General features: G+C 43.1%; 1 protein-coding gene and 1 long non-coding RNA gene across 4 annotated transcripts; both read right to left on the bottom strand.

Moving 5' to 3' along the window:
* Positions 1–5,685: 5,685 nt before the first annotated feature.
* LOC542170 (putative ubiquitin-conjugating enzyme family) lies at positions 5,686–17,209 on the bottom strand. 3 transcript variants are annotated; one of them, XM_035958854.1, is made up of 8 exons: positions 17,052–17,209; positions 16,715–16,780; positions 14,561–14,673; positions 12,749–12,844; positions 7,459–7,567; positions 7,170–7,248; positions 6,949–7,065; positions 5,686–6,210 (listed from the first exon to the last, which is right to left on the bottom strand). In XM_035958854.1, exons 4-8 carry the CDS (start codon positions 12,783–12,785, stop codon positions 6,070–6,072), a joined length of 483 nt encoding a protein of 160 aa, XP_035814747.1. In that variant the 5' UTR covers positions 12,786–12,844; positions 14,561–14,673; positions 16,715–16,780; positions 17,052–17,209; the 3' UTR covers positions 5,686–6,069.
* Positions 8,082–12,742, bottom strand: LOC109939924 (uncharacterized). The gene is made up of 2 exons (XR_002262287.1): positions 10,684–12,742; positions 8,082–10,050 (listed from the first exon to the last, which is right to left on the bottom strand). It is a non-coding gene; the product is annotated as an uncharacterized lncRNA (long non-coding RNA).
* Positions 17,210–20,904: the final 3,695 nt, after the last annotated feature.

Here is a 20,904-nt window from a genome sequence, read left to right as displayed (position 1 = left end):
TCAGAAGCTCCAACGGTCGAACCCTAACAGTTGGGTGACGTGGCTGGCGCACCGGACAGTGTCCGGTGGCGCACCGGACTGTTCGGTGCGCCCATCGACAACAGTCATCCCCAACGGCCACTTTGGTGGTTGGGGCTATAAATACCCCCAACCACCACACTTCAAGGCATCCAAGTTTTTCAGATATCTCACTCAATACAAGAGCTAGTGCATTCAATACAAGACACAATTAGATTGAATCAAAGCCTCTCTAAGTCCCAATTCCACTCAAAGCAATTAGTAACTAGAAGAGAGTTTTGCTCGTGTTCTTTGAGCTCTTGCGCTTGGATTGCTTTTCTTCTTCCTCTTTATTGTTCTCAAGACACTTGTAATCAAAGCAAGAGACACCAAGTTGTGGTGGTCCTTGTAGGGGTCTAAGTGACCCGTTTGATTAAGGAGAAAAGCTCACTCGGTCTAGGTGACCGTTTGAGAGAGGGAAAGAGTTGAAAGAGACCCTGTCTTTGTGACCACCTCAACGGGGACTAGACCTTCAAGGGCCGAACCTCGATAAAACAAATCACCATGTCATCCTCTCTATTTCTTTGGTTGATTTGTTTTCGCCCCCTCTTTCGGACTCTGACTTTATTTCTAACGCTAACCTCGGCTTGTAGTTGTGCTTAAAGTTTATAAATTTCAGATTTACCTATTCACCCTCCCCTCTAGGCGATTTTCAGATACCTATTGAAAAGTCCACCACACGACCCTCACCATTATATTGATTGTGTTTGGCTGCAAATTTGTTTTTTTTCTAGCAATCATGCTTCTAGCGTCGACGTAATGTTGGTTTAAAAATTTTAATTAGTCCATGGCATGTAAAAAGAAAGATAAGCGCTAATTGCCTTTGTAATTGTCACACCCGGCTTTAAGGAACAAAGCCAGATGCATCTCATACATGCGCCAAAGAGGACAACACATATAATAACAGAGTGTATAGAGATAAATGTCATAACAATCAAAGTATTTAATACATAGCGGAAGTCTTACAAAATGAAAGGTAAATATAACACAAACTAAGGATCGTCGACGCCAATATCAACCGAGAAACGCCACCTAGATCAGATCGAACTCCTCGCCTTGTGGCTCCTCCTGAACCACCTGCTCTTCTCCTATGGGGGGGTGTGAGACAGCAAGGGTGAGCTCACACATGTTCATCGCTCAACAAGTTGTGGGGAATAATGTGGCATGAACTCACAGAGGTGGGAGTTCATGAAGTGTAAGGCTGATCAACAATAGAGGTTAAAACTGAGCATTGCTTTTATGTAGTTGGTCAATATTTTATTAGCAGATACTAAGTGTAAGTAAATACCAAACCATAATAAAATAATAGAACAAAATTAATAACAAATCGCATGCAAATGCAAATGACAAATTGAGTTTAGGTTCCATAATTTAATCATCGGAGAGTCCTGAGCCGCTCATGACCGTGAGCTCGGCTAGTATACCAGTTTTACACTCTGCAGAGGTTGTACCCTTTACCCACAAGTCGTGTTTCCCATGTCGCCAGGGTTAGCTAGGCCCTTAGACACTACCAAGGTGAATGGCTAGGGATCCACTACGAGGCCTTTACAAAGTTCCACTAGCTTCCGAAAACCCGCTACAGTTTATAGGAAGTTCCAATGCAGGGTTCTTGTCTGACCGCCATCGCAGCAAAATCAACCAAGGACCTCCCTACACTGACCACTCCCCTACTGCCCTTGCCCCTTTCGGGTAAGGTAGTCTTCCACTAGCTTTCCTAATTAGTCAGCCAAGGGGTCCCATTCCTCCCTTGTGGTGGCACGTGTTTCTCAAGTTAAGCTCCATGTTCCAATTAACAATAATATAATGATCTTGACATGAACATAAATAGAATAACAAAATAACTGGAACATGGATATAATGAAATATTAACCCAAAACCATGTAAAGCAGTAGCAGAACTACCCAAGTGATTCAGGGGTAAACAAGGTAATGAGATGAACAATCTAGGGTGACCTATCGGGTCCCATAAAAATTAAACCTATGCATGGTAAATGATTATAAGGAACATTATTGGGTAACAAAAGTGAATCAAGGGCACAACTTGCCTGGCACTTGAGATCCAGTTACCAGGGTGATCTTCAGGTGACTCGAAACCTCGCTGCTAGTCGTAGCAATACAAACAAACATGGTATAGATAAAATTAACATCACACCAAACATAAGTACAAACTAAATAATAATGATCTACTCGTTGCTACGAGCCTAACGCAACTCGAACGGATCAAATCGGAGTTAAACGGAGGAGTTACGAATTTCCTAAGGTTTTATGTATTTGATACGAGATTAGTTAAGAAATAAATTTTAATACCATTTTCATATTAAAACAGAGGTGCTATGTAATAAACAACACTATTACAAAATTATAGGAACTGGAATCATTAAATTTGGAGTTATATTTATTTAGTTATGAATTTCTAAAGTTATTAAGTACTTAGAACAACATAATTCATGTGACTAATTTTTAATTTATGTTTCATGGCTAGACAAATTTACTAAGTGATAAAGAATATTAAAACAAAATTAATGTCTCTGGAATGACTCAGTTTGGATAAAAATGGATTTTATACGAATTATACAAGTTTCTGGAATTTCTTTTGCATTAAAAATTGATTTCCATATTTAATTTCTCTATTTTTATTTCCCTTGGACTGCGCCTCAATAACCAGGAAATACAGGGACTAACCCGCAAGATCGCCAAGACACAGCGCGCCTCTGGTCTGGACCACGGGTTAGTTTTACAAAAACAGAGGGTCTCTTTTGTAGTTTAGCCATGCGAACGGGTATCATCAGATCTCGACCGTTGGATTAGATGTGAGCGCACCAGATTAAATCCGAACCAAAACGGATCGGTACGGCGGTACGCGCCCAGGATCGCTGGATCAGAGATCGACGGCAACGGTTTTATGAGATCTAAATCTAATCTGAGCCGTCCAGAGAGTTATCAACGACCAAGGTTTTACGATGTACAGATCCGATCTCTACCATCGGATCTCTAATCGATGGTCTCAAGCGGACGTGTCCAAACCGATTCCTGGCTTCTAATCTTTATCGTCCATCACCGAATGAACGGCCACGGGACCATCATCCCCATCCGATGGCGCAACAGGCGACGGTGCCCTGCTCCACGGTGGCGCAATGCCGGCGAGTAGGCGGACCGGCGCACACGTGGGTGAGGTCCTACACGGGCGTGTCCTAAACGTATAGAGGGATGAGTCGATCTGGACGAGGGAGTTCTCACCGAGTGTTTTGCAGCCCCGAGCCCTGCCCACGGCCGAGCGCAGCGCAGTGGCGGAGCAAGAAGTACGACGAGAAATCCCGGCAGCCACCGCCACCCGCACAGCGATTACGAGCTTCAATCGACTTCGGCATGACCCGAAGACTAGCCGAGACGTTCCACAAGCCTTCCACGACGCATAGCGCGTGGTCCGACCATGGCGACGGAGCTTCCCAGGCCCGGAGCCTCCACCGCGCGTCTACCCTACGCGCGACGCATACCAGCGAGGCCACCAGCGCCACCAGAGACTATCGACGCCATTTCCAGGACGGAACGAAGCTCCCTGGATGGTCATGGGTGCCCTGTCATCGGTACTTGCACAGAGTCGCTGGCGACAACGATCCGCCATGGATCCCGCACGACAACGAGGTGTCCCCATCCCCGATCTTGGCTAAAGTGCCTAACGAAGTCGCGAGGAGGATGGGAGGTCATGGGTGCTCGGCTTATAACCCAGAGGCGTGGGCACAAAGCCAAGCCGGAATCCGCGGACGGCGTTGAGAGGATTTCGGAGCGTTCTGTTGGGGATTTGGTGGAAGAGGTGGAGCTGACATGCATGGCCCACCGGTCAGTGACCAAGCGCACACGAGTAACTGCCAAGGGGGTCAGCTGGGCAGAGACACGACTTCGGTTGAGAGCGCGCGGGCGAGTGAGATGCTGGCGTGGCTGACACAGGGGACCCACCCGCCAGGGACTTAATGTGCAGAGAAAAGGGGAGGACAGAATGGGCCGCGTGGTGGGAATAATGGGCTGGAGCGAAATCAACCCACACGCGGTTTGTGTTTTCTTTTCTGTGTTTTTTTATTTCTAGTTTCCTGTTTTGTTCTCTATTTGTTTTAAATTCCAAATTCAAAACCTCAATTTAAATCCAACTTTGTGGCACGTTTGTACTCAGTCTAATTGTTCCACTTGGTTTTACCAAAATGTGATGAAGTTATATGTTTATAAATTCATTTGTATTATATGATATTTCTTTCTCTCCTTCTCCATTTTCATGGTTTTGTTTTCAAATTAGGGCTTGGATGTTGTGGGCGCATTAATACATTATTATTGATACATTTATTTTTATATCCACAAATGCACAATCAAATAAACTTCAGCATGATGCACAAGTTATTTATGTGTTCTTTGTTTTAATTATCAAATTTTGAACTAGGGTTGATCACATGTAATGATAAGTAGAGGTCACAAACTATTGAGATTATCTCAATTCTCATTATTGCTCTTTTGAGTATTACAGTAATCTTAGGATGTGTTTGGTTGCAGGACAGCTGGGATAGCCGGGAACAGCCACGTCCCCTCTCGTCCGTTAAATTTTGACGAACAGCTAGAGGCAGCAATGAGATAGTACTGTCCCAACCACTGACACTAAACCAAACAACCTTATCCAAGAGATGGTCACATCTCATCATGTTATTGCAACCAAACACACTATTAGTGATTGATTGAGAAGCATCGTAGTCATTTTGCTTTCAACTTAGGCCCTATTTGGAACATCTTGTGTTAATGGTTAGTTAGCTAACAAATTTGTTAGCTAACAATTAGCTGAGTACTCTCTCCGTCCTAGGATATAAGGTGTAATCACTTTTTATTCTTGTCCCACAATATAAGGTGTGCTCTCTCTATGCATACGTATATCGATGCAATGGTATAGAGACAATTAAATGTATTTCTTGATCTTTGAATCAGATGTGGTTACGCCTTATATACTGAGACGGAGAGAGTATTAGCCAGTGGTGTTTGGAACCTCTGTAACTAGCTTTAGTAACTAACTATTGGATCTATAAGTTCTAGACAGACTTTAATCTATTATAAAAGAACACAAATACTTATAGTTTGATAACAACCATAAACCGGAAAAATCTTAACATATGTGGAGGAAGGGGATCAAATTAAACTGATTCATAAATTGTTACTGTAGCGTAGGGATGTGCTGTGCCCACTTCCAGAGTGGACAGTGACAACCCGTTGCTAATAAGGAGCTAGAGTCTGGAGGTTTTCTCGAACAAGATCTAATCTGGGTGTCGTGTGCGTCACGAATGCCAGTCTAGAAATACCGAAAGGGACGGTCTTTTCCTTACGGTCGTTTTTTACAGACGTTTTAATATTTTGATTCATAGTCTTTATCACATATCTAGATAGAAAAAAACTACAAATCAAGAAAAGTTAAAATATCTTATAATTTTTAAGAAGCATAATACATATTTAGATGCATAGTAAAAAAACTATGAATCTAAAAATCAATATACCTTATAATTTAAAATAAATGCACATCAGACTAAAAACTTACAAAAAATCGAAACGTTTGAAATAGAGGGTGTTTACCTGGAAGATCGGACATTGAAGACAGCCGAGTACAAAATCAAAGATACCACCTCAATTTTGTTTTTTCTGGAAAAGAAGCGATCTTCTTTACAATCCAGTTCCCATTTCTCGTTTAGTATTTATCGAGTGATATAATTGGAGAAGCATTTTCCCTTGTGACACCACCATATCCCCAAATTCACCGGTTTTAAACACGTCACAGGGCAAACAGATACTACCTCGTTATCGAATATTTGTCGTTTGTTAGTTCATTTTTATACTAAAACATGAAAAATAAAAAGAACTGAGGGAGTACATCACATTATCAACAACGACCGATTTGACCTTTGCTTCCAGAAGCGCCCTAAATCCACAAAAATCCTCCAAACCTGGGCGCGCTGGTGCTGATACATGGGCCCGCTGGCTTGAAGCCATCACATCAAGCCAAGCATCTTTGGAAATAGTGTTGGCCTACGTAGCCTCCGGTCATGGCTCTTTTCACATTTGCCTCAAACATCTTTGGGTTGCCACGGAGGACAGCTGCAGCTTCGTGGTTCAAAGGATCCTCGTCGTTTGGTTGCTGCAGGTAACAATGTATGTAAACATTCGATAATTCACAAAGAAGGATAAACATTAGATAAGGTTGATTTTATTTAGATGCTTTTCCAACCAAACCATAGTATTAAATATGCTGTCCTCGAAAACAAGGTTCAGAACCAAACTTACAATTTAAACTGTCACGAATGCAAGTTCCAAGTAGTTTTGCTTATACACGTGGACAAAACAGTAGACTGGTCAATGATAATAAAACATGGGATGCAACAAACTTTGCAGTTTTGAAAACCATAGTATAGCTAAATCTGTAGCCTATTTGGATTAAAAAAAATCCACTCTAGACATTTTTTTTCTAAACCATGGTTTTGCACGTCTATGGGTTCTAAAACTTCAATCTACCAATTTCATGGTTTCTTAATACTACGCTATCCAATCAAGACCTAAGAGCAAAAATATTCATTAACATAGTTAGAAGCACCCTTCAACTCATCTTTCATGAGAATCTTTTAAGGATGAAATTCAGTTTTACCAGTAACAGAACCTATTAGGTATTGCTCAGATTGGTATGTCTATTTTGGAGGTAACATCCTTGCGAGCACAATAGTGGTTACTTCTTTAAACAGCAACTCTCGAACAGCATAGTCCATGAAATAAAGTAATCGGATGACAACAATGCATGCAAAAATGCAAACACTATTCTTTCATCTTCCCAATTTCTAAATGTATTATTTCAACAATTGGGGAAACAAGATAGCTGAAATACCGTAAAAAGAAGATTCAGGCCATAAATAACGGTGTTGATGTTGAGAACAGGCTTCCAATCTTCACGCAGAATGTTCAGACAGACATTGCCTTCCAAATCAATATTTGGATGGTACACCTGAATGCATGTTTATAACAGCTAAGTATTTAATCACTTTAGAAGAAATGTAATTTAGTGGATAATCAGAAAGAACCATAGATGTAAAGAATACTGCCTTATACCTTGGTCTTGCATTTGACCTTCGGAGGATCATGAGGATAAGATGGGGACACTTGAAAGGTGAAAACGAAAGCGCCTCCCCTAAAAAAGACAGTATATTAAATTGGGGAAGGCTAAGAAAACTCACAAAGCTGGCATCTGATCATAGCAATAACTTCTAAACTATTTTTGGATACACTAAATTGATAACCTTTCCACTAGAACCACAACATACATATTATTGCAGTTGGAAAAGGCTCCCTTAATTATGCTTTGTGCAGCATAGCAACTACCCTCAAGAGTGGCACTTACATGTAATATCCTTCATCAGGTCGGATGGTGATCTCAAAATTCATCAGATCATCCTTGCCATTGGGAAAAGAAATTGATGTGGTCTTCGGCAGGTTGAGCTCACTAATATCTGGAACATTTAGAAAAAAATTAACCACATAAATAATTCATCACATACTCGAGATCATAAGAGAACCCACATATCAGTCAGGTACATCAATAAGTTTTTTTCTCTCGAATATGCAAGAGAGCTGTGTATCATTATATTAAAATGAGAGAAGAAGACCTAGGGCCCAAAACATACAAGAAAAAATTTTAAAAAACACACACAGGACATACACAAACACCACATCACACTAATAGACTAAACCCCTCATTTAAGTGTGCATGTTCTTGGCACCTGCTAAAAACCATAGCTGCAGCTCATCTCTGAACCCATCCTCTAGGGTAGCAAGGCATGGCCGAGCTCCATAAAAAACACACTTATTTCTATGTTTCCAAAGGCTACAAGCTCCAAGGTACATCAATAAGTTGGAAGGTGGCATCTCGTTTATGGATTATTGCAGCATATGCCCGCACAGCTTAAATTAGGATCACAGAAGAGTTGACAGAGATTTTAATGGGTAACTTTACTCACTAAAAGGCATCATCAGGAAGGTTGGAAAACACAATACAATCTGCACAGTAAGCAAGTTACATCATGGAAAAAAAACACTCAAATAAAAGGGAAAATGAAACACCACCTCTAACAATGCTACCATAATTTCCGTTACTGTAGCTAGCTGAAATGCAACATATAGCTCTGCATTTTGCACGCAAATGAACCCGTGAAAATAAATGCAACCCACATGATAATACAATCATTTGGAACTAAGAAGATGCAACTTACCGAATGCAATCCATGTAAATCAAGTGCAACCAAGTGAAAAGAAACAACACCTTCAAAGATGGAAACACAGCACATGGATAAAGAATGCAGCTGAAAGGCCGTGCTTTAGATGCAAGTCCTTCAAACATGATACTTGCACTAAAACATTAAAAAAATAAAAGGGACAATGGTCAGGTACTCAGGTGATTTGACCCCTATTTAGGAGTTCGATGGTGTTTTTTTCTTCTCTTTTTTCAACTCTGATTTTGCAGCCACCTTTTTTGATTAAAGTTACTGTTAGAAGAAACAGGATTAACTCATTAACAATTGAGTTCAAGAAAAGAAAAAACATGTTTGGAAAATAGACAGAAGAGCTAACTGCCCACCCCCTCCAACACACACAAAAAGGTGCTGTTTGGCAAAGCTCCAGCTCTAAAAAACAGATCTGAACCACCAAAATCCACTGTGGAGTAGAGCTTTGGCACAGCTCCACACTGAATCTTCTGGGCTGGCCCAACATCCAGCCAATTAGAGCCCATGAGCGAGAGCTCTTCCTCCCTGGACCCACATGTCAAGCTCATCTCCTACCTAGAGTCATCCCCGCACAAAACCGGGATGGATACGCCGCGGTGGGGGTGGGGCATGTTTTTTTAGACTGTCACCGGGGGGGAGAGGATCCCCACCTGATTTTCATTCAGGTCTTTTTGCCCAAAGCGGCTAGAGTTTACAGCAAGCTAGCAGCATTGTAGCTAGCATAGTTACAGGGGGAGGGCGAAGCAATGATGAGATTACATAATAGGATTAGAGAACACCAACAACCAAGCACCTAATACTTGTGCCTCTTTCCTGTTGTGCCTGTACGCCCAAGCTTTTGCTTCAGAAGCGCATGAATGCAAAGTGGCCGCAAGAGTGGCATGATCCTGACGGAAGACGACACCATTTCTGCGTTTCCACAATTGCCAGCAGCAGAGGAGGACAAAGGAGTTGAATTCTGCACCCGGAAGGCGATCAGGGCGACTGATGTTTGGCAGGTCCTGGGTGCCCAGATCATCAGCGACAGAGAATCCGATGGAGCTCCAAAATTGGCGTGCAAACGGGCAGTGGAAGATGATGTGCGAAGGAGTTTCACTGTCTTGGTTACATATTTCACAACAGTCATCATCCACAATCCCTTTTTTCTTCAGGTTCCATTTGCACTGAATTTTTCCTTGCATAAGCAGCCAACAGAAGAATTGTGCCCGCGGGGGGGCATTGTTACCCCAGATGAAAGTGGTGCTAACATCACCATGCCCCAAGGACCCTTTAAGCAGGTTGTAGAGAGTAGAGGTCTGAAAATTACCAGTGTGATCCGCAAGGAAGCAATGTCTGGTATCTGGTCGATCGGCGAGGCTTGTGTTGTTTACTATTGTTAGCACATCTTCTAGTTCCTCCTGGGCTTGTGGCGTGAGGCGCGGGACTAGGTGCAAACCCTGCAGCACCACCTCTCTCACGCAGACCTTTTGCCAAGAATAGAACGAATGGACTGGTATATGTGGGTGCATAATCAGTGGCAGGTGGATAATTTTGACCAACTTCAGAAATCCACAAGTTCTCAGAGCACCCCTTGAGGTGCTCCATTGATTTGGTGGATCTGTGAGCTAGATCCAAGTTTTTGGTGGATCTGGAGTTCGCAAAGCTGGGACATTTGGCTGAAAAAATTGGGAGTGGATAAGTTTTTTAGGATCTGGAGCTGCATGGAGCTCTACCTGCCACTGATGTGAACACAACGACTGACACCATCAAGGATGAGCCTTTTGACGCCCGCAGCCACCACCACCTCGGCACCTCCTCCTCTCCTGCTGCCGACACAGAAGAAATTTGCATGTGTGAGCTGCTGCTCCATGTCCAGGAACTCTCCCAGCGATGCCGGCAAGCTCATGCTGCATGAGGCAGCCCTAATTGCAGCACAGATGGGTGGTGTCCAAGAGAGGCCATCACACAGGTAAGCATGGCCGAGCAGGGCCAGCGCGTGCCTGTGCGCTGTCGTGAGGCCATCCGCAAGGCCAGGGCTGAAGCAGGCAGCGCACGGGGCCAAGGCGCGACGGTGACCGGGGCCTGACGGTGGCCATCGGTTGGCGAGGGGAAGAGACGAACAAAAAAGAATAGAACGAATGGACTGGTATATGTGGGTGCATAATCAGTGGCAGGTGGATAATTTTGACCAACTTCAGAAATCCACAAGTTCTCAGAGCACCCCTTGAGGTGCTCCATTGATTTGGTGGATCTGTGAGCTAGATCCAAGTTTTTGGTGGATCTGGAGTTCGCAAAGCTGGGACATTTGGCTGAAAAAATTGGGAGTGGATAAGTTTTTTAGGATCTGGAGCTGCATGGAGCTCTACCACTACCAAGCACCCCCAAAATAACCTTTGTGCACCCCTGCGGCCATGTGAGACAAATCCTAGAGGTGGCAGAAATTAATGGCAGCATGGGTGACACATGGGCCAGGCTACAAGTGCACAACTAGGGCTGGACGAAATACTCGTGTCTCAATAACTCGCTCGACTCGGCTCGCTAGTGGCTCGGCTCGACTCGACTTGTTTTAATTTTGTAGCGAGCTGAGCCAACACTTTAGCTCGGTGTTATAACGAGCTGACTCGCGAGCCAAACGAGCCAGACACCATTAGCATGTGAGCATGTCTGCTTGTGGTCCGACACAGGGCACATGCACAACAACGGCCAACGGTCCAGCACTTAGCCGTCCGGCGGCCCAACTCGGCAACTTCCAAGCCCATTAAGGAATTAGGAAATGAGGAAATCCGGAAATATTCTCACGCTCAGTTCTCCCCAAGTCGCAACTCTCAAGCACAAACAGCAGCCGCCACGCCAGCCCGCCACTGCAAACCCTAGCGGCTAGCAGTCACGGCCACCGCCCAGCACCCAGCTGCCCACCGGCCACCGCTCAGGCTCAGGACCATCAGGTGCTCGCTCGCTCAGGCCTCAGGTGCTCACCGGTCGTCGCTCAGCCTATTTGCCTTGCCTATTTGCTGTTGCTGTTATGTTGTTGGCCAGTTGGCCTGTAGTGGCATGCTATGGCAGTGTGCTTGCCCAGCCTATTTGCCTGTTGCTGTGATGTTGTTGGCCTGCAGAAGATTTTAGTTTGCTTGCTTGCTGTCAATCTGTCATGCTGTGGCAATGTGGCTTTGTTTCATTGCTTGTGTGTGAAGTGCGATTGAGAGTTGCAGTTTACTTCAATTTGATTTTGGTTGTTGCATATTGAAAGCAGTTTTGATGTTGAATTTTTCAAATATTGGTTGTAGTTTGTACCATCCATTTGTGCCTTTGGGCAGACAATTTGTACTTTGTACAGTTAAAATTATATAATCCACTACTTGTAGCAGCAAGCAGCATACTTGCTAGTGCTCATGTCCTGTTTTTTTACCAGGCTCGCGAGTCCAACGAGCTGGCTCGAGCTGTGCTACGAGCCGAGCCGAGCGCACTTCCTAGTTGTTACTATAACGAGATGAGACGAGCTAGCTGTTACATTATCGAGCCATAACAAGCCGAGTCAAAACAAGCCGAGCTAGCTCGATATCCACCCATATGGACAACGCCTCGCTCCTCCATTGTCGTCACACTCGTCCACATCCTCCGTGTTGTCAACTTCCGATCCCACTCATCAACCTCTTCGCCTACAGGATCACCTTCCTCATGGTGAAATGCTACAACCACATCAACTTGCAGACACTCAAGGCCAAGAGGCATAGAAATATGCCGATAAGGAGGATGGGTTGTTGCTGCAAGAGCACCACTAGCACAACGACCACAACTGACAACAAGGCCTAGCGAGTGAAACGAACCTGATTATTTAGAGCAACTCCAACAGTCTAAGTATAAATCCTAGCTAAATTTATAGTTTAGAGGGCTGTAAAAAGATAAACAGTTCCAAATGGATGGGTGTATCCAACAAACTCTCTAAATATAGATGACGACCGGTAAAAATCTCAACAACCAAACGTACTGGTGGACATATTCGTATCCTCTGTACGTTGGGCTTCCCCACGCCGCCATCGCAAAACAGAGTCCCTTCACCACGCATATAATTTAGAGATTATATTTTGTCAAGTCTGTTCATCTTATATAATGTACCTGTACTTACACTAAGGTTTTGCTAAAATTCCTAGCCATCTATCCCTTCCAAGGAGTAAGGATTACTGCTATCTTGAACAACATTTGAACTCTGAAAACAGAGAAATACAGAGACCAAAACAAAGACTGAGAAAATTAAAAAATGCTTGGTTCCTGAGAACCATCTTTGCTACACAAGCAGTTCTGCAGGCAATCCCTAGCATGCATTTGTAGCAGAAATAAGCCGTAATCTTGCAAATACAACTGCAAACACCTTTACAATCTGTCACTGCCATAATTTGATGATAACTGAATACAAGAGTAGTGAAGGCAGACAACCTTCAGATGTGAATATGCCTGAAGCAGCCACCAGCATACAAAAAATATCATGGCATTGGTGTCGGAACCTTCAGACATGTTGTAAATGGGAGGAGGCTGCAAGGAATGCCAGAACAGAAAAAATGTAGATATGTAACAATACAAATGGATCCTTCACTACACAACAGCTATGCATCACACACCACCATCTGTCCATGTCACTGCATCACACACACAGCAGGCAAGAATGCGGTGGCGCGGGCTGCACACGCCGGCGTGGTCGAAGGGCGCTGACGCGGAAACCCAAACGGGAGGGCACGGGAGCGTGAGGCCTTGAGCTGTACAGGTGGTGAGGTCGGAACGCCTCAGGCACGTGTACCAGATCGCGATGGTGCGGGCGAGGGAACTACAGCTCAAGGGTGCGGAAAACAAAAGTGGTTGGGTACAGAAGGGAGCAGGAGGGCGGGAGACCACGCGACCAGAAGATGGCGAGTTCGGAGGGCTAGCCAAAGATGGCCAGCTACGATGAGGGGATGCCGAGCAAGATAAAGTGGAGAGGTTGATGCTGAGTCTGTTGGAAGCCATATTCACAGGGGTTTTGTTTATTTTACCGAGCACGGGGTTTAGCCAGTCTGTTGGACTTGCTCTTAACCATTCTTGCCTGATTTGGTCAGTTCTGAATCCAGAACCCAGCATAGTGTACTCCAAATGTGTAATCCAATCCTTACAAGTTTGGTCCAAAAATTGTCCATTTCTTGATCTGGAGGCACCAAGGGAAATAAACACAGAAAGATGCAAGCTTTTGTGACAAACATGTGATACAACCATGGAATTTTACTTTTTTCGTGAAGGTTATGATTTCCAAATGTGGTATCATGTGATGGCTATGATTTCTTGTTGATTAATGTTGCCAAAGTGTTTTCTAAATTTGTCGAAGTTATGAATTTGAAATATATGTAGATTTTGTCCACTTTTTCTGTCAAAATTCTTTCTAAATCTATAAAAATGTTGTCTACATGTTTGAAGTCAAAACAGGAGGAAACACGAAGTACTCAAAGCACAGGAAAATCTGCATGGGAAACTAGCCAGTTTATAGCTGAATCAACATCATTAAGTTCTCTTGACAGAATAGAGGCAAACTCTGCCTTTGGTTTGAAAAAAATCAGGGGCAAAATAAAAAGAACTTCATAACAGGGACAGGAATACATGAGAGAAAAGGAATATGTGAAAAAAAAAAAACTGGCACAAGAAAATGTCTGAAAATGAAGAAGATATAAAACCAAGTAACCAACTAAGTCTCTGCCATTGGTAATGGGCAATGGCTCCTTATTGCACTCAGTGAGGGAGTCCACTCATTAACCATCTTGCGATGCGGCTGCTCCAGCCTCCTAGGGTAACTCATTGAGGATAGAACGTGGCCATGGGAGCTGAGCAGTGAGATTTGAACCAAGGTAAGTATGGGAAAGAAGAGAGTGTGAGAGGTGTGAAGATTAAAAAAGTTAATAGGAGAGGGTCTAGGATAAACTAATACTTTTTTAAACATCTAAAAGGTGTACGTTATATATCAGCCCATATTAAGACAAGAGGAAAGGAAGTTGGAGATGTCTACCCCTACTAGTAAGCACTAAGCTCATTAGTCATTAAACACTACCTTGGTTTATATTGGTATATGTGGGATGTTTCATATTGAAATAAGTAGTGGCAAACAGTTTGCTGTTTTATGAAACAGATAAGATAACTTTTCAGTTATTTGGGATTATATAAATACATGTTGTGTATTAAAAACAAGGAGCAGATTGATACAAGAAATATTTCACCTATAATTCAACAAACCTTTATGAAGACGGAGCTCCCCAGCAGACTGTTTCTTAACAGGGGCCTTTCCAGTAGCACTTGCTGCCTCATCTTTCTTTTGACCCTTTATTTTGAAAAGATTAATCATCTTTCTGCACAAAAAAAGGGGGATACAATCAGAGATCAGCATGCAGAACTAATATTCCCTTTGCCATAGAATCAAAGCATGGAGACAAGAATATTGATGAATATGTTAACCATAGAATCAAAGCAAGGTGGATGAAGTGACGTAAAGCATCTGACGTTCTATATGTCAAGAGGGTATCACAGAAGCTAAAAGACAAGTTTTATAGGACGGCGATTAGACTTGCTATGTTGTATGGTGCATAATACTTGCCTAAAAACACCACGTTCAACAGATAAGTGTTGCAAAAATGTGGATGTTGCATTGAATTTATGGTCATACAAGAAAGAGTCGAGTCTGAAATGGTGATATATGTGATAGGCTACAGGTACGCCAATTAAATAAAGGCTTGTCCAACATCGGTTGATGTGGTTTGGACATGTCCAACAAAGACCTCCAGAGGCGCCGGTGCGCAGTGGGATCCTAAGGTGCGATAGCAATGAGAAGAGAGGAAGAGAAAGACCGAAGTTGACATGAGAAGATGCAGTAAAAGAAGACTTGAAAGGATAGTATATAACCAAAGATTTAACCTCGAATAGGAGTGTGTGGAAAACAAATATCCATGTGCCCGAATCTTGCCTTGTAAGTTCTATTGGTTTTTTAGCTTTAGCCTATCTCAACTTTCTTGGGACTAAAAGGCTTTGTTGTTGTTGCTGCTACTGCTGCAAAACGAGACCAACTTCTTATCTATACAAATTTGTGAGTTGAGTCATGTAGTTCTGCTAGGTGAGTGGTCATGGTTTGCTGTTTCCATGAGTAACGTTGTGCTCTTCTAAGTTCAGCTAAACAAAATAAATTTTACAGGTGGTCTGTAGTTTGCTGAATTCACTGCAACTAATTTTATTCAGGAAACATTTATGTGTTATACACTAGCAATCTCAGTTAATGTAGGTTTTTTTTTGCTTCAGGTACCTTCAGATTTTGCGATTTGTGGACAATGATTGCTTAATCTTTTCGTACTTTGTAATGCTAGATTTAAAGGATTGCTATCTGCCTCTCTGTGAATTTGCTACACATTCAACAGATCCCAAAACAATACTATAGCTAAGAAAGACTCACAAGACACAGTTAACACACCTTCCTTATGGAAAAGGTTGCAGAGGTACATTTAGGCATTCAGACATGATTGTAATTTGTAAATAAAAAGAGTTAAAAAAGTGAAATATTAGATGAAAATTTAGATCAGCACTGAAAGTTCATGAAACCATCAGATGTTGATTTGTTTCAACATCTTTTCATCCTTGCATTTACTTAAGAAGATGCTAGCTTGCCTAGTTCCATATAACTGTTTGTACCTCTGTGTTGGAATTGGAAATTGACAAATACTCACCAAATTAGCATACGAAAGGAAAAACATGCTCAAAATTCAAAACTATGTCTAACCTTAACCATGCTCTGCCGAGCGCAGGTTATGAATGTATGACTAAATCAAGTCTATTAGGAAAGAACACACGGCATGGTTATGAGCAAGGTTATTAAAACAATAAAACGTTGGAACGCTCATGGGTGAAATTTTGACTTTTAAACGTTTGAACTTTGTTTAAACGTAGTTTTAAACAACATAGGAAAAATACCAATACATTATAATTTCAGACAATAATATGAAGTTAAATACCAAAATAGAGAGGCTAGTGGCTTACCAAAACTTCACCTATGAGCTGGATTAAACCTCGAAAGTAACTAATAGACTAGGCTCAAAAGTAGTTAATGGTCTAAAATGCATAAAACACTGCGTTTTACAGTTTAGAACGCCAAAACGCACGTGGTTTCAACCTCTAATTAGAGTTTTGACGTTTAAACATAGTTTAAACATCGTTTAAACGTAGTTTTAATAACACTGGTTATGAGAATAATGAATCTAGTTATCTTCTGCCTTAATTTTTTAAAGAAATAAGATACTGATCATATCCAACTTACTAAAGTACATGCGGATTACTGTTGTTTTGCATCGTTCAAACCGACGACATATTTTCAGAGTTACACCAGCAGACTAAGAGAGGCAGGTTTACCTTGCCGCTTCAGAACGGAGCTCGCTGGAGGAGCGTGGAACGGCCTCCTTGCTTGCACTAAGAGACCTGCAGAGAGGAAGAAACGGTGAGGATGGAGAGGATCCGTGCGGCTAGCGGAGGGCCACCCCTCTCCCTGTTTAAAAACAGGAAGGCAGTGGAGGAGGAGTGCGCGCAAAGAAGCAAGGGGAGGGGAGCAGCCATCGTCGCAGAAGGCGCGGGATCCGGCCCCCGGATCCATGAATTGCGTCCGCGCACCGAAGAACGACGATGAGAAGCCGAAGGAGGGTCGCGCACCCAAAACCGATGGGACCGGAGAAGTTGCGCCGCGTAGACTCACCCGGAAACGGCAGAGGGGAACGGTTTTTCGCCGGTGGGCGAGAGGACGAGGCCTCTACAGGCGGCGGGAGTACGAACGGAGGCGTCCGCGTGCGTCGGTCGGCAGGTGGAAGGAAAGCGTCTCGGCGGCACTAGAGAAAACGACAAACATGTGCCGGATATTCATCCGTTCTAACGAGCTCAGGCATGTTTGGTTCAGCTTTTTTTACCAGCTTTTCTGAGAATTTGGCTGTGGGTAGAATCTGGCTGTGGAGAGAATCTATGTATTATTAGGATTACGTGTGGAGGAAGATAAAGGTGTCCATATGACTCAGGATATAAAAAGTGACGGATTACTACTATTGCAACGACTCAACCGATTATGTGTTTATGTTGATTTTAAATGGTTTTTACCCAAACGAAGTTTATAGAAGCTGACTGAAAAGCTGAGCGTTTGGCAGTCCGCAGCAGCTTTTGGTGGCCAGAAGCTCCAAAAAGCTGAAACAAACAGGGGCAAAAATGTATTCCGTGTTCGAATCTAAATAATTAAAATTTAATTTCCAGCGAATCTACATCTACATCTACATCACTCAATAAGACTCTAGGGTGGACGTCCACATAGTACCAATGCCCCCGCCCCATACCTTCGCCCGGATTATTGTCATCGGTCCTCCCCCACGTCGCGTCCTTCGCTCTAGATTATCGATGTCTGTCCTCCCCCCTTACCGTGCCCTTCACTCGAGGAGCTTTTTGCCATTACAATATTTTTTATATCAGGTTTCTCTCTTCTAATACTTGCAATTTTATCTTCTTTATAATATTACTCATAAGTGAGTCTATTCTTTAAAATGGTATTCTAACCCATTTTTAATTGTTTTTATTCTATTTTTTATTTTCATCACCTAAATTAACCATGTTACTCTATCAGTTCTAGTATGAATTTAATAAACTCACAAATAAACTACAAGTTGTTAATGTATGTATCTTGCTTGCTTGGATGTTATTGGCTGGATGAGGCCAGAGAGTCAAGAGCAACTGTTTGAACTTTCTTATCAGGTAGATAGTGTTCTTGTATGTTAATTTTATTTGGCATGAAGATGGAAAACGAATGACATACAAGAGGATCGTTTGGAGCTAGTCAGCCAGGCCAAGTGAATGATAGCTACTGTCCTATAATCAAACTGGTCCTAATAATAAACATATATTTGGGAACTATAACTGCGATAGCTAATAGGAGGCATGCGTTAGAGAATCGTGATGAACAGAGATGCAAAGGGAGAAAGTAAAACCGGAAAAGTAGTGAATACAATTAATTTAAGTGGTGATAAATAACAAAAGAAAATAAAAATGATTAAAAAGGGATTGGAGTACTTTTTTAAAGGATATATTCACTTATGAATACTATTATAAAGAAGTTAAAATCATAATACTAAAAGAGAGAAGCCTAATAAAACAAATATCGTAATAGCAAAAATCTCTCACTCGAGATTGCCGTTGTTCGTCCTCCCCCATGCCACGCCACACCACACTCACCCATTCCCTTCTCCCGTCAGCCTCGCTCCCTTCCTCTCTCGCGCTCACACCACTAGATCCCTTCACCTGACACCAGCTCGTACCATTCTCCCCCTCCTTTATTTGAGGATTTGGCGGAAGCTCTTGATGATGAGCGTCATCTCCTCGTTGTCGAGTTTGGAGGCATCGATTGGAAGCCTACTCGGTGTAGACTCCTTCTCTTCTTTAGTTGCTTTGAATGCAACGGGTTGCACCTCGGGTGTAGAGGTGACACCTTGCTCCAAGTTGACAATGTGTTAGGAGTCTTTGATCATAAGTTCAAAGCTCACAAACTTGTCAATAACTTCCTCGGAAGACATTAGTTTATATCTAGGATCCCCACGTATTAATTGAACTTGAGTAGGATTACGAAATACAAGGGATTTTAGAATAACCTTGACCATTTCATGGTCATCCCATTTGGTACTCCTGAGGTTGCGTACTTGGTTCACCATTATCTTTAGCCGATTGTACATTGCTTGTGGCTCTTCTCCTTTGTTGAGGACGAATCGACCGAGCTCGCCCTCGATCATCTCTCGCTTGGTGATCTTTGTCACCTCGTCCCCTTTGTGCGCGGTTTTGAGGACGTCCCAAATTTCTTTGGCACTCTTTAACCCTTGTACCTTGTTATACTCCTATCGACATAAAAAGGCGAGGAGTATAGAAGTGGCTTGGGAGTTAAAGTGCCAAATTTGGGCAGCCTCGTCCGAGTCGTAGTCTTTGTCCCCCACCTTTGGTGCCTGCGCTCCAAACTCAACAATATCCCAAATACTTTCATGGAGTGAGGTTAGATGGTGCCTCATTTGATTACTCCACATACAATAATCTTCACCATCAAAATATGGTGGTTTGCCTAGGGGTACGGAAAGTAATGGAGCGTGCTTTGAAATGTGAGGATACCGTAGGGGCATCTTACTATACTTCTTGCACTCATGGCGCTTAGAAGTAGTGGACGACTCGGAGCTTGATGTGGAGGGTGACGAAGAGTCGGTCTCGTAGTAGACCACCTTCTTCATCTTTTTCTTCTTGTCACCTCTCCGATGTGACTTGATGGAGGAAGAGGATTCCTCCTTGTGTTTGTTGCCGGACTCCCTTGAAAGAGTCCTCCCCGAGCTTACGGCCTTTTCGCCGGTCATGATCTCCCTCTTGGCGTGATCTCCAGACATCACTTCGAGTTGGTTAGGCTCTTAATGAAGCACTGGCTCCGATACCAATTGAAAGTCGCCTAGAGGGGGTGAATAGGTGAAACCTGAAATTTATAACTTTAAACACACACTAAGTTCAAGGGTTAGCGTTATAATTAAATTCAAGTTTGAAGAGAGGGAAAACAAATCAAACAAGAATCAAGGCGAGTGAACATAGTAATTTGTTTTACCGAGGTTCGGTTCCAAGGAACCTAGTCCCCGTTGAGGAGGTCACAAAGACCGGGTCTATTTCAACCCTTTCCCTCTCTCAAACGGTCACTTAGACCGAGTGAGCCTTTTCCTTAATCTCCTGGGTCACTTAGACCCCGCAAGGACCACCACACACTTAGGTGTCTCTTGCTTTGATTACAAGTCACTTGAGAAAAGAAATGAGAAAGGAAGAAGGCAATTCAAGCAACAAGAGTATAAATAAAAATAAAGTATCTCTCTCACAAGTCACTAAGTGTTTGAGATGAATTTGGGACTTGAAGAGGATTTGATCTTTTGAAATGTGTCTTGGAGTGAATGCTAGAGCTCTTGTATTGAATGTGATATTTAGAAAACTTGGATGCCAAAGGTTGTGGTGGTTGGGGGGTATTTATAGCCTCCAACCACCTTGTAGCCATTGGCCAAGGCTGCTGGCGATGGGCACACCAGACAGTTCGGTGCGCCACCGGACACCAACTGTTCATTGTCCGGTGCTTCGCCACGTCAGCTAACCGTTAGGGTTTGGAGCTGGTCGACCGTTTGAGCTTTTGTCTTCTAGTTGCACCGGACAGTCCAGTGCCACATCGGATAATTCAGTGCCCTCTGACTTCTGCGCTCTGACTTCTGTCGCGGCACTGTTGCTCACTATAGCACTTTGCAGAGTCGACCGTTGGCACGGGGAACCGTTGCTCCGCTGACTCACCGGATAGTCCATGAATTATAGCGGAGCGCGCCCTGGAATTCCCGAGAGTGGCTGGTTTAGAGTTGTACGACCTGATGCACAGGATATTGTCCGGTGGCACACAGGACAGTCCGGTGCCCCAATTTTTAGCACACCCAAGTTCTTTGCTCCAATTAAATTGTGTCCCCTAACTGAATTCTTTCTTGGTTTGTGTTGAACCTTATGCACCTGTAATAAATGAATTCTAGACA

The sequence above is a fragment of the Zea mays genome, chromosome 5 (genome assembly GCF_902167145.1).
Source record: "Zea mays cultivar B73 chromosome 5, Zm-B73-REFERENCE-NAM-5.0, whole genome shotgun sequence".
Taxonomy (NCBI): domain Eukaryota; kingdom Viridiplantae; phylum Streptophyta; class Magnoliopsida; order Poales; family Poaceae; genus Zea; species Zea mays.
This window is presented reverse-complemented; position numbering and strand designations above follow the sequence as displayed.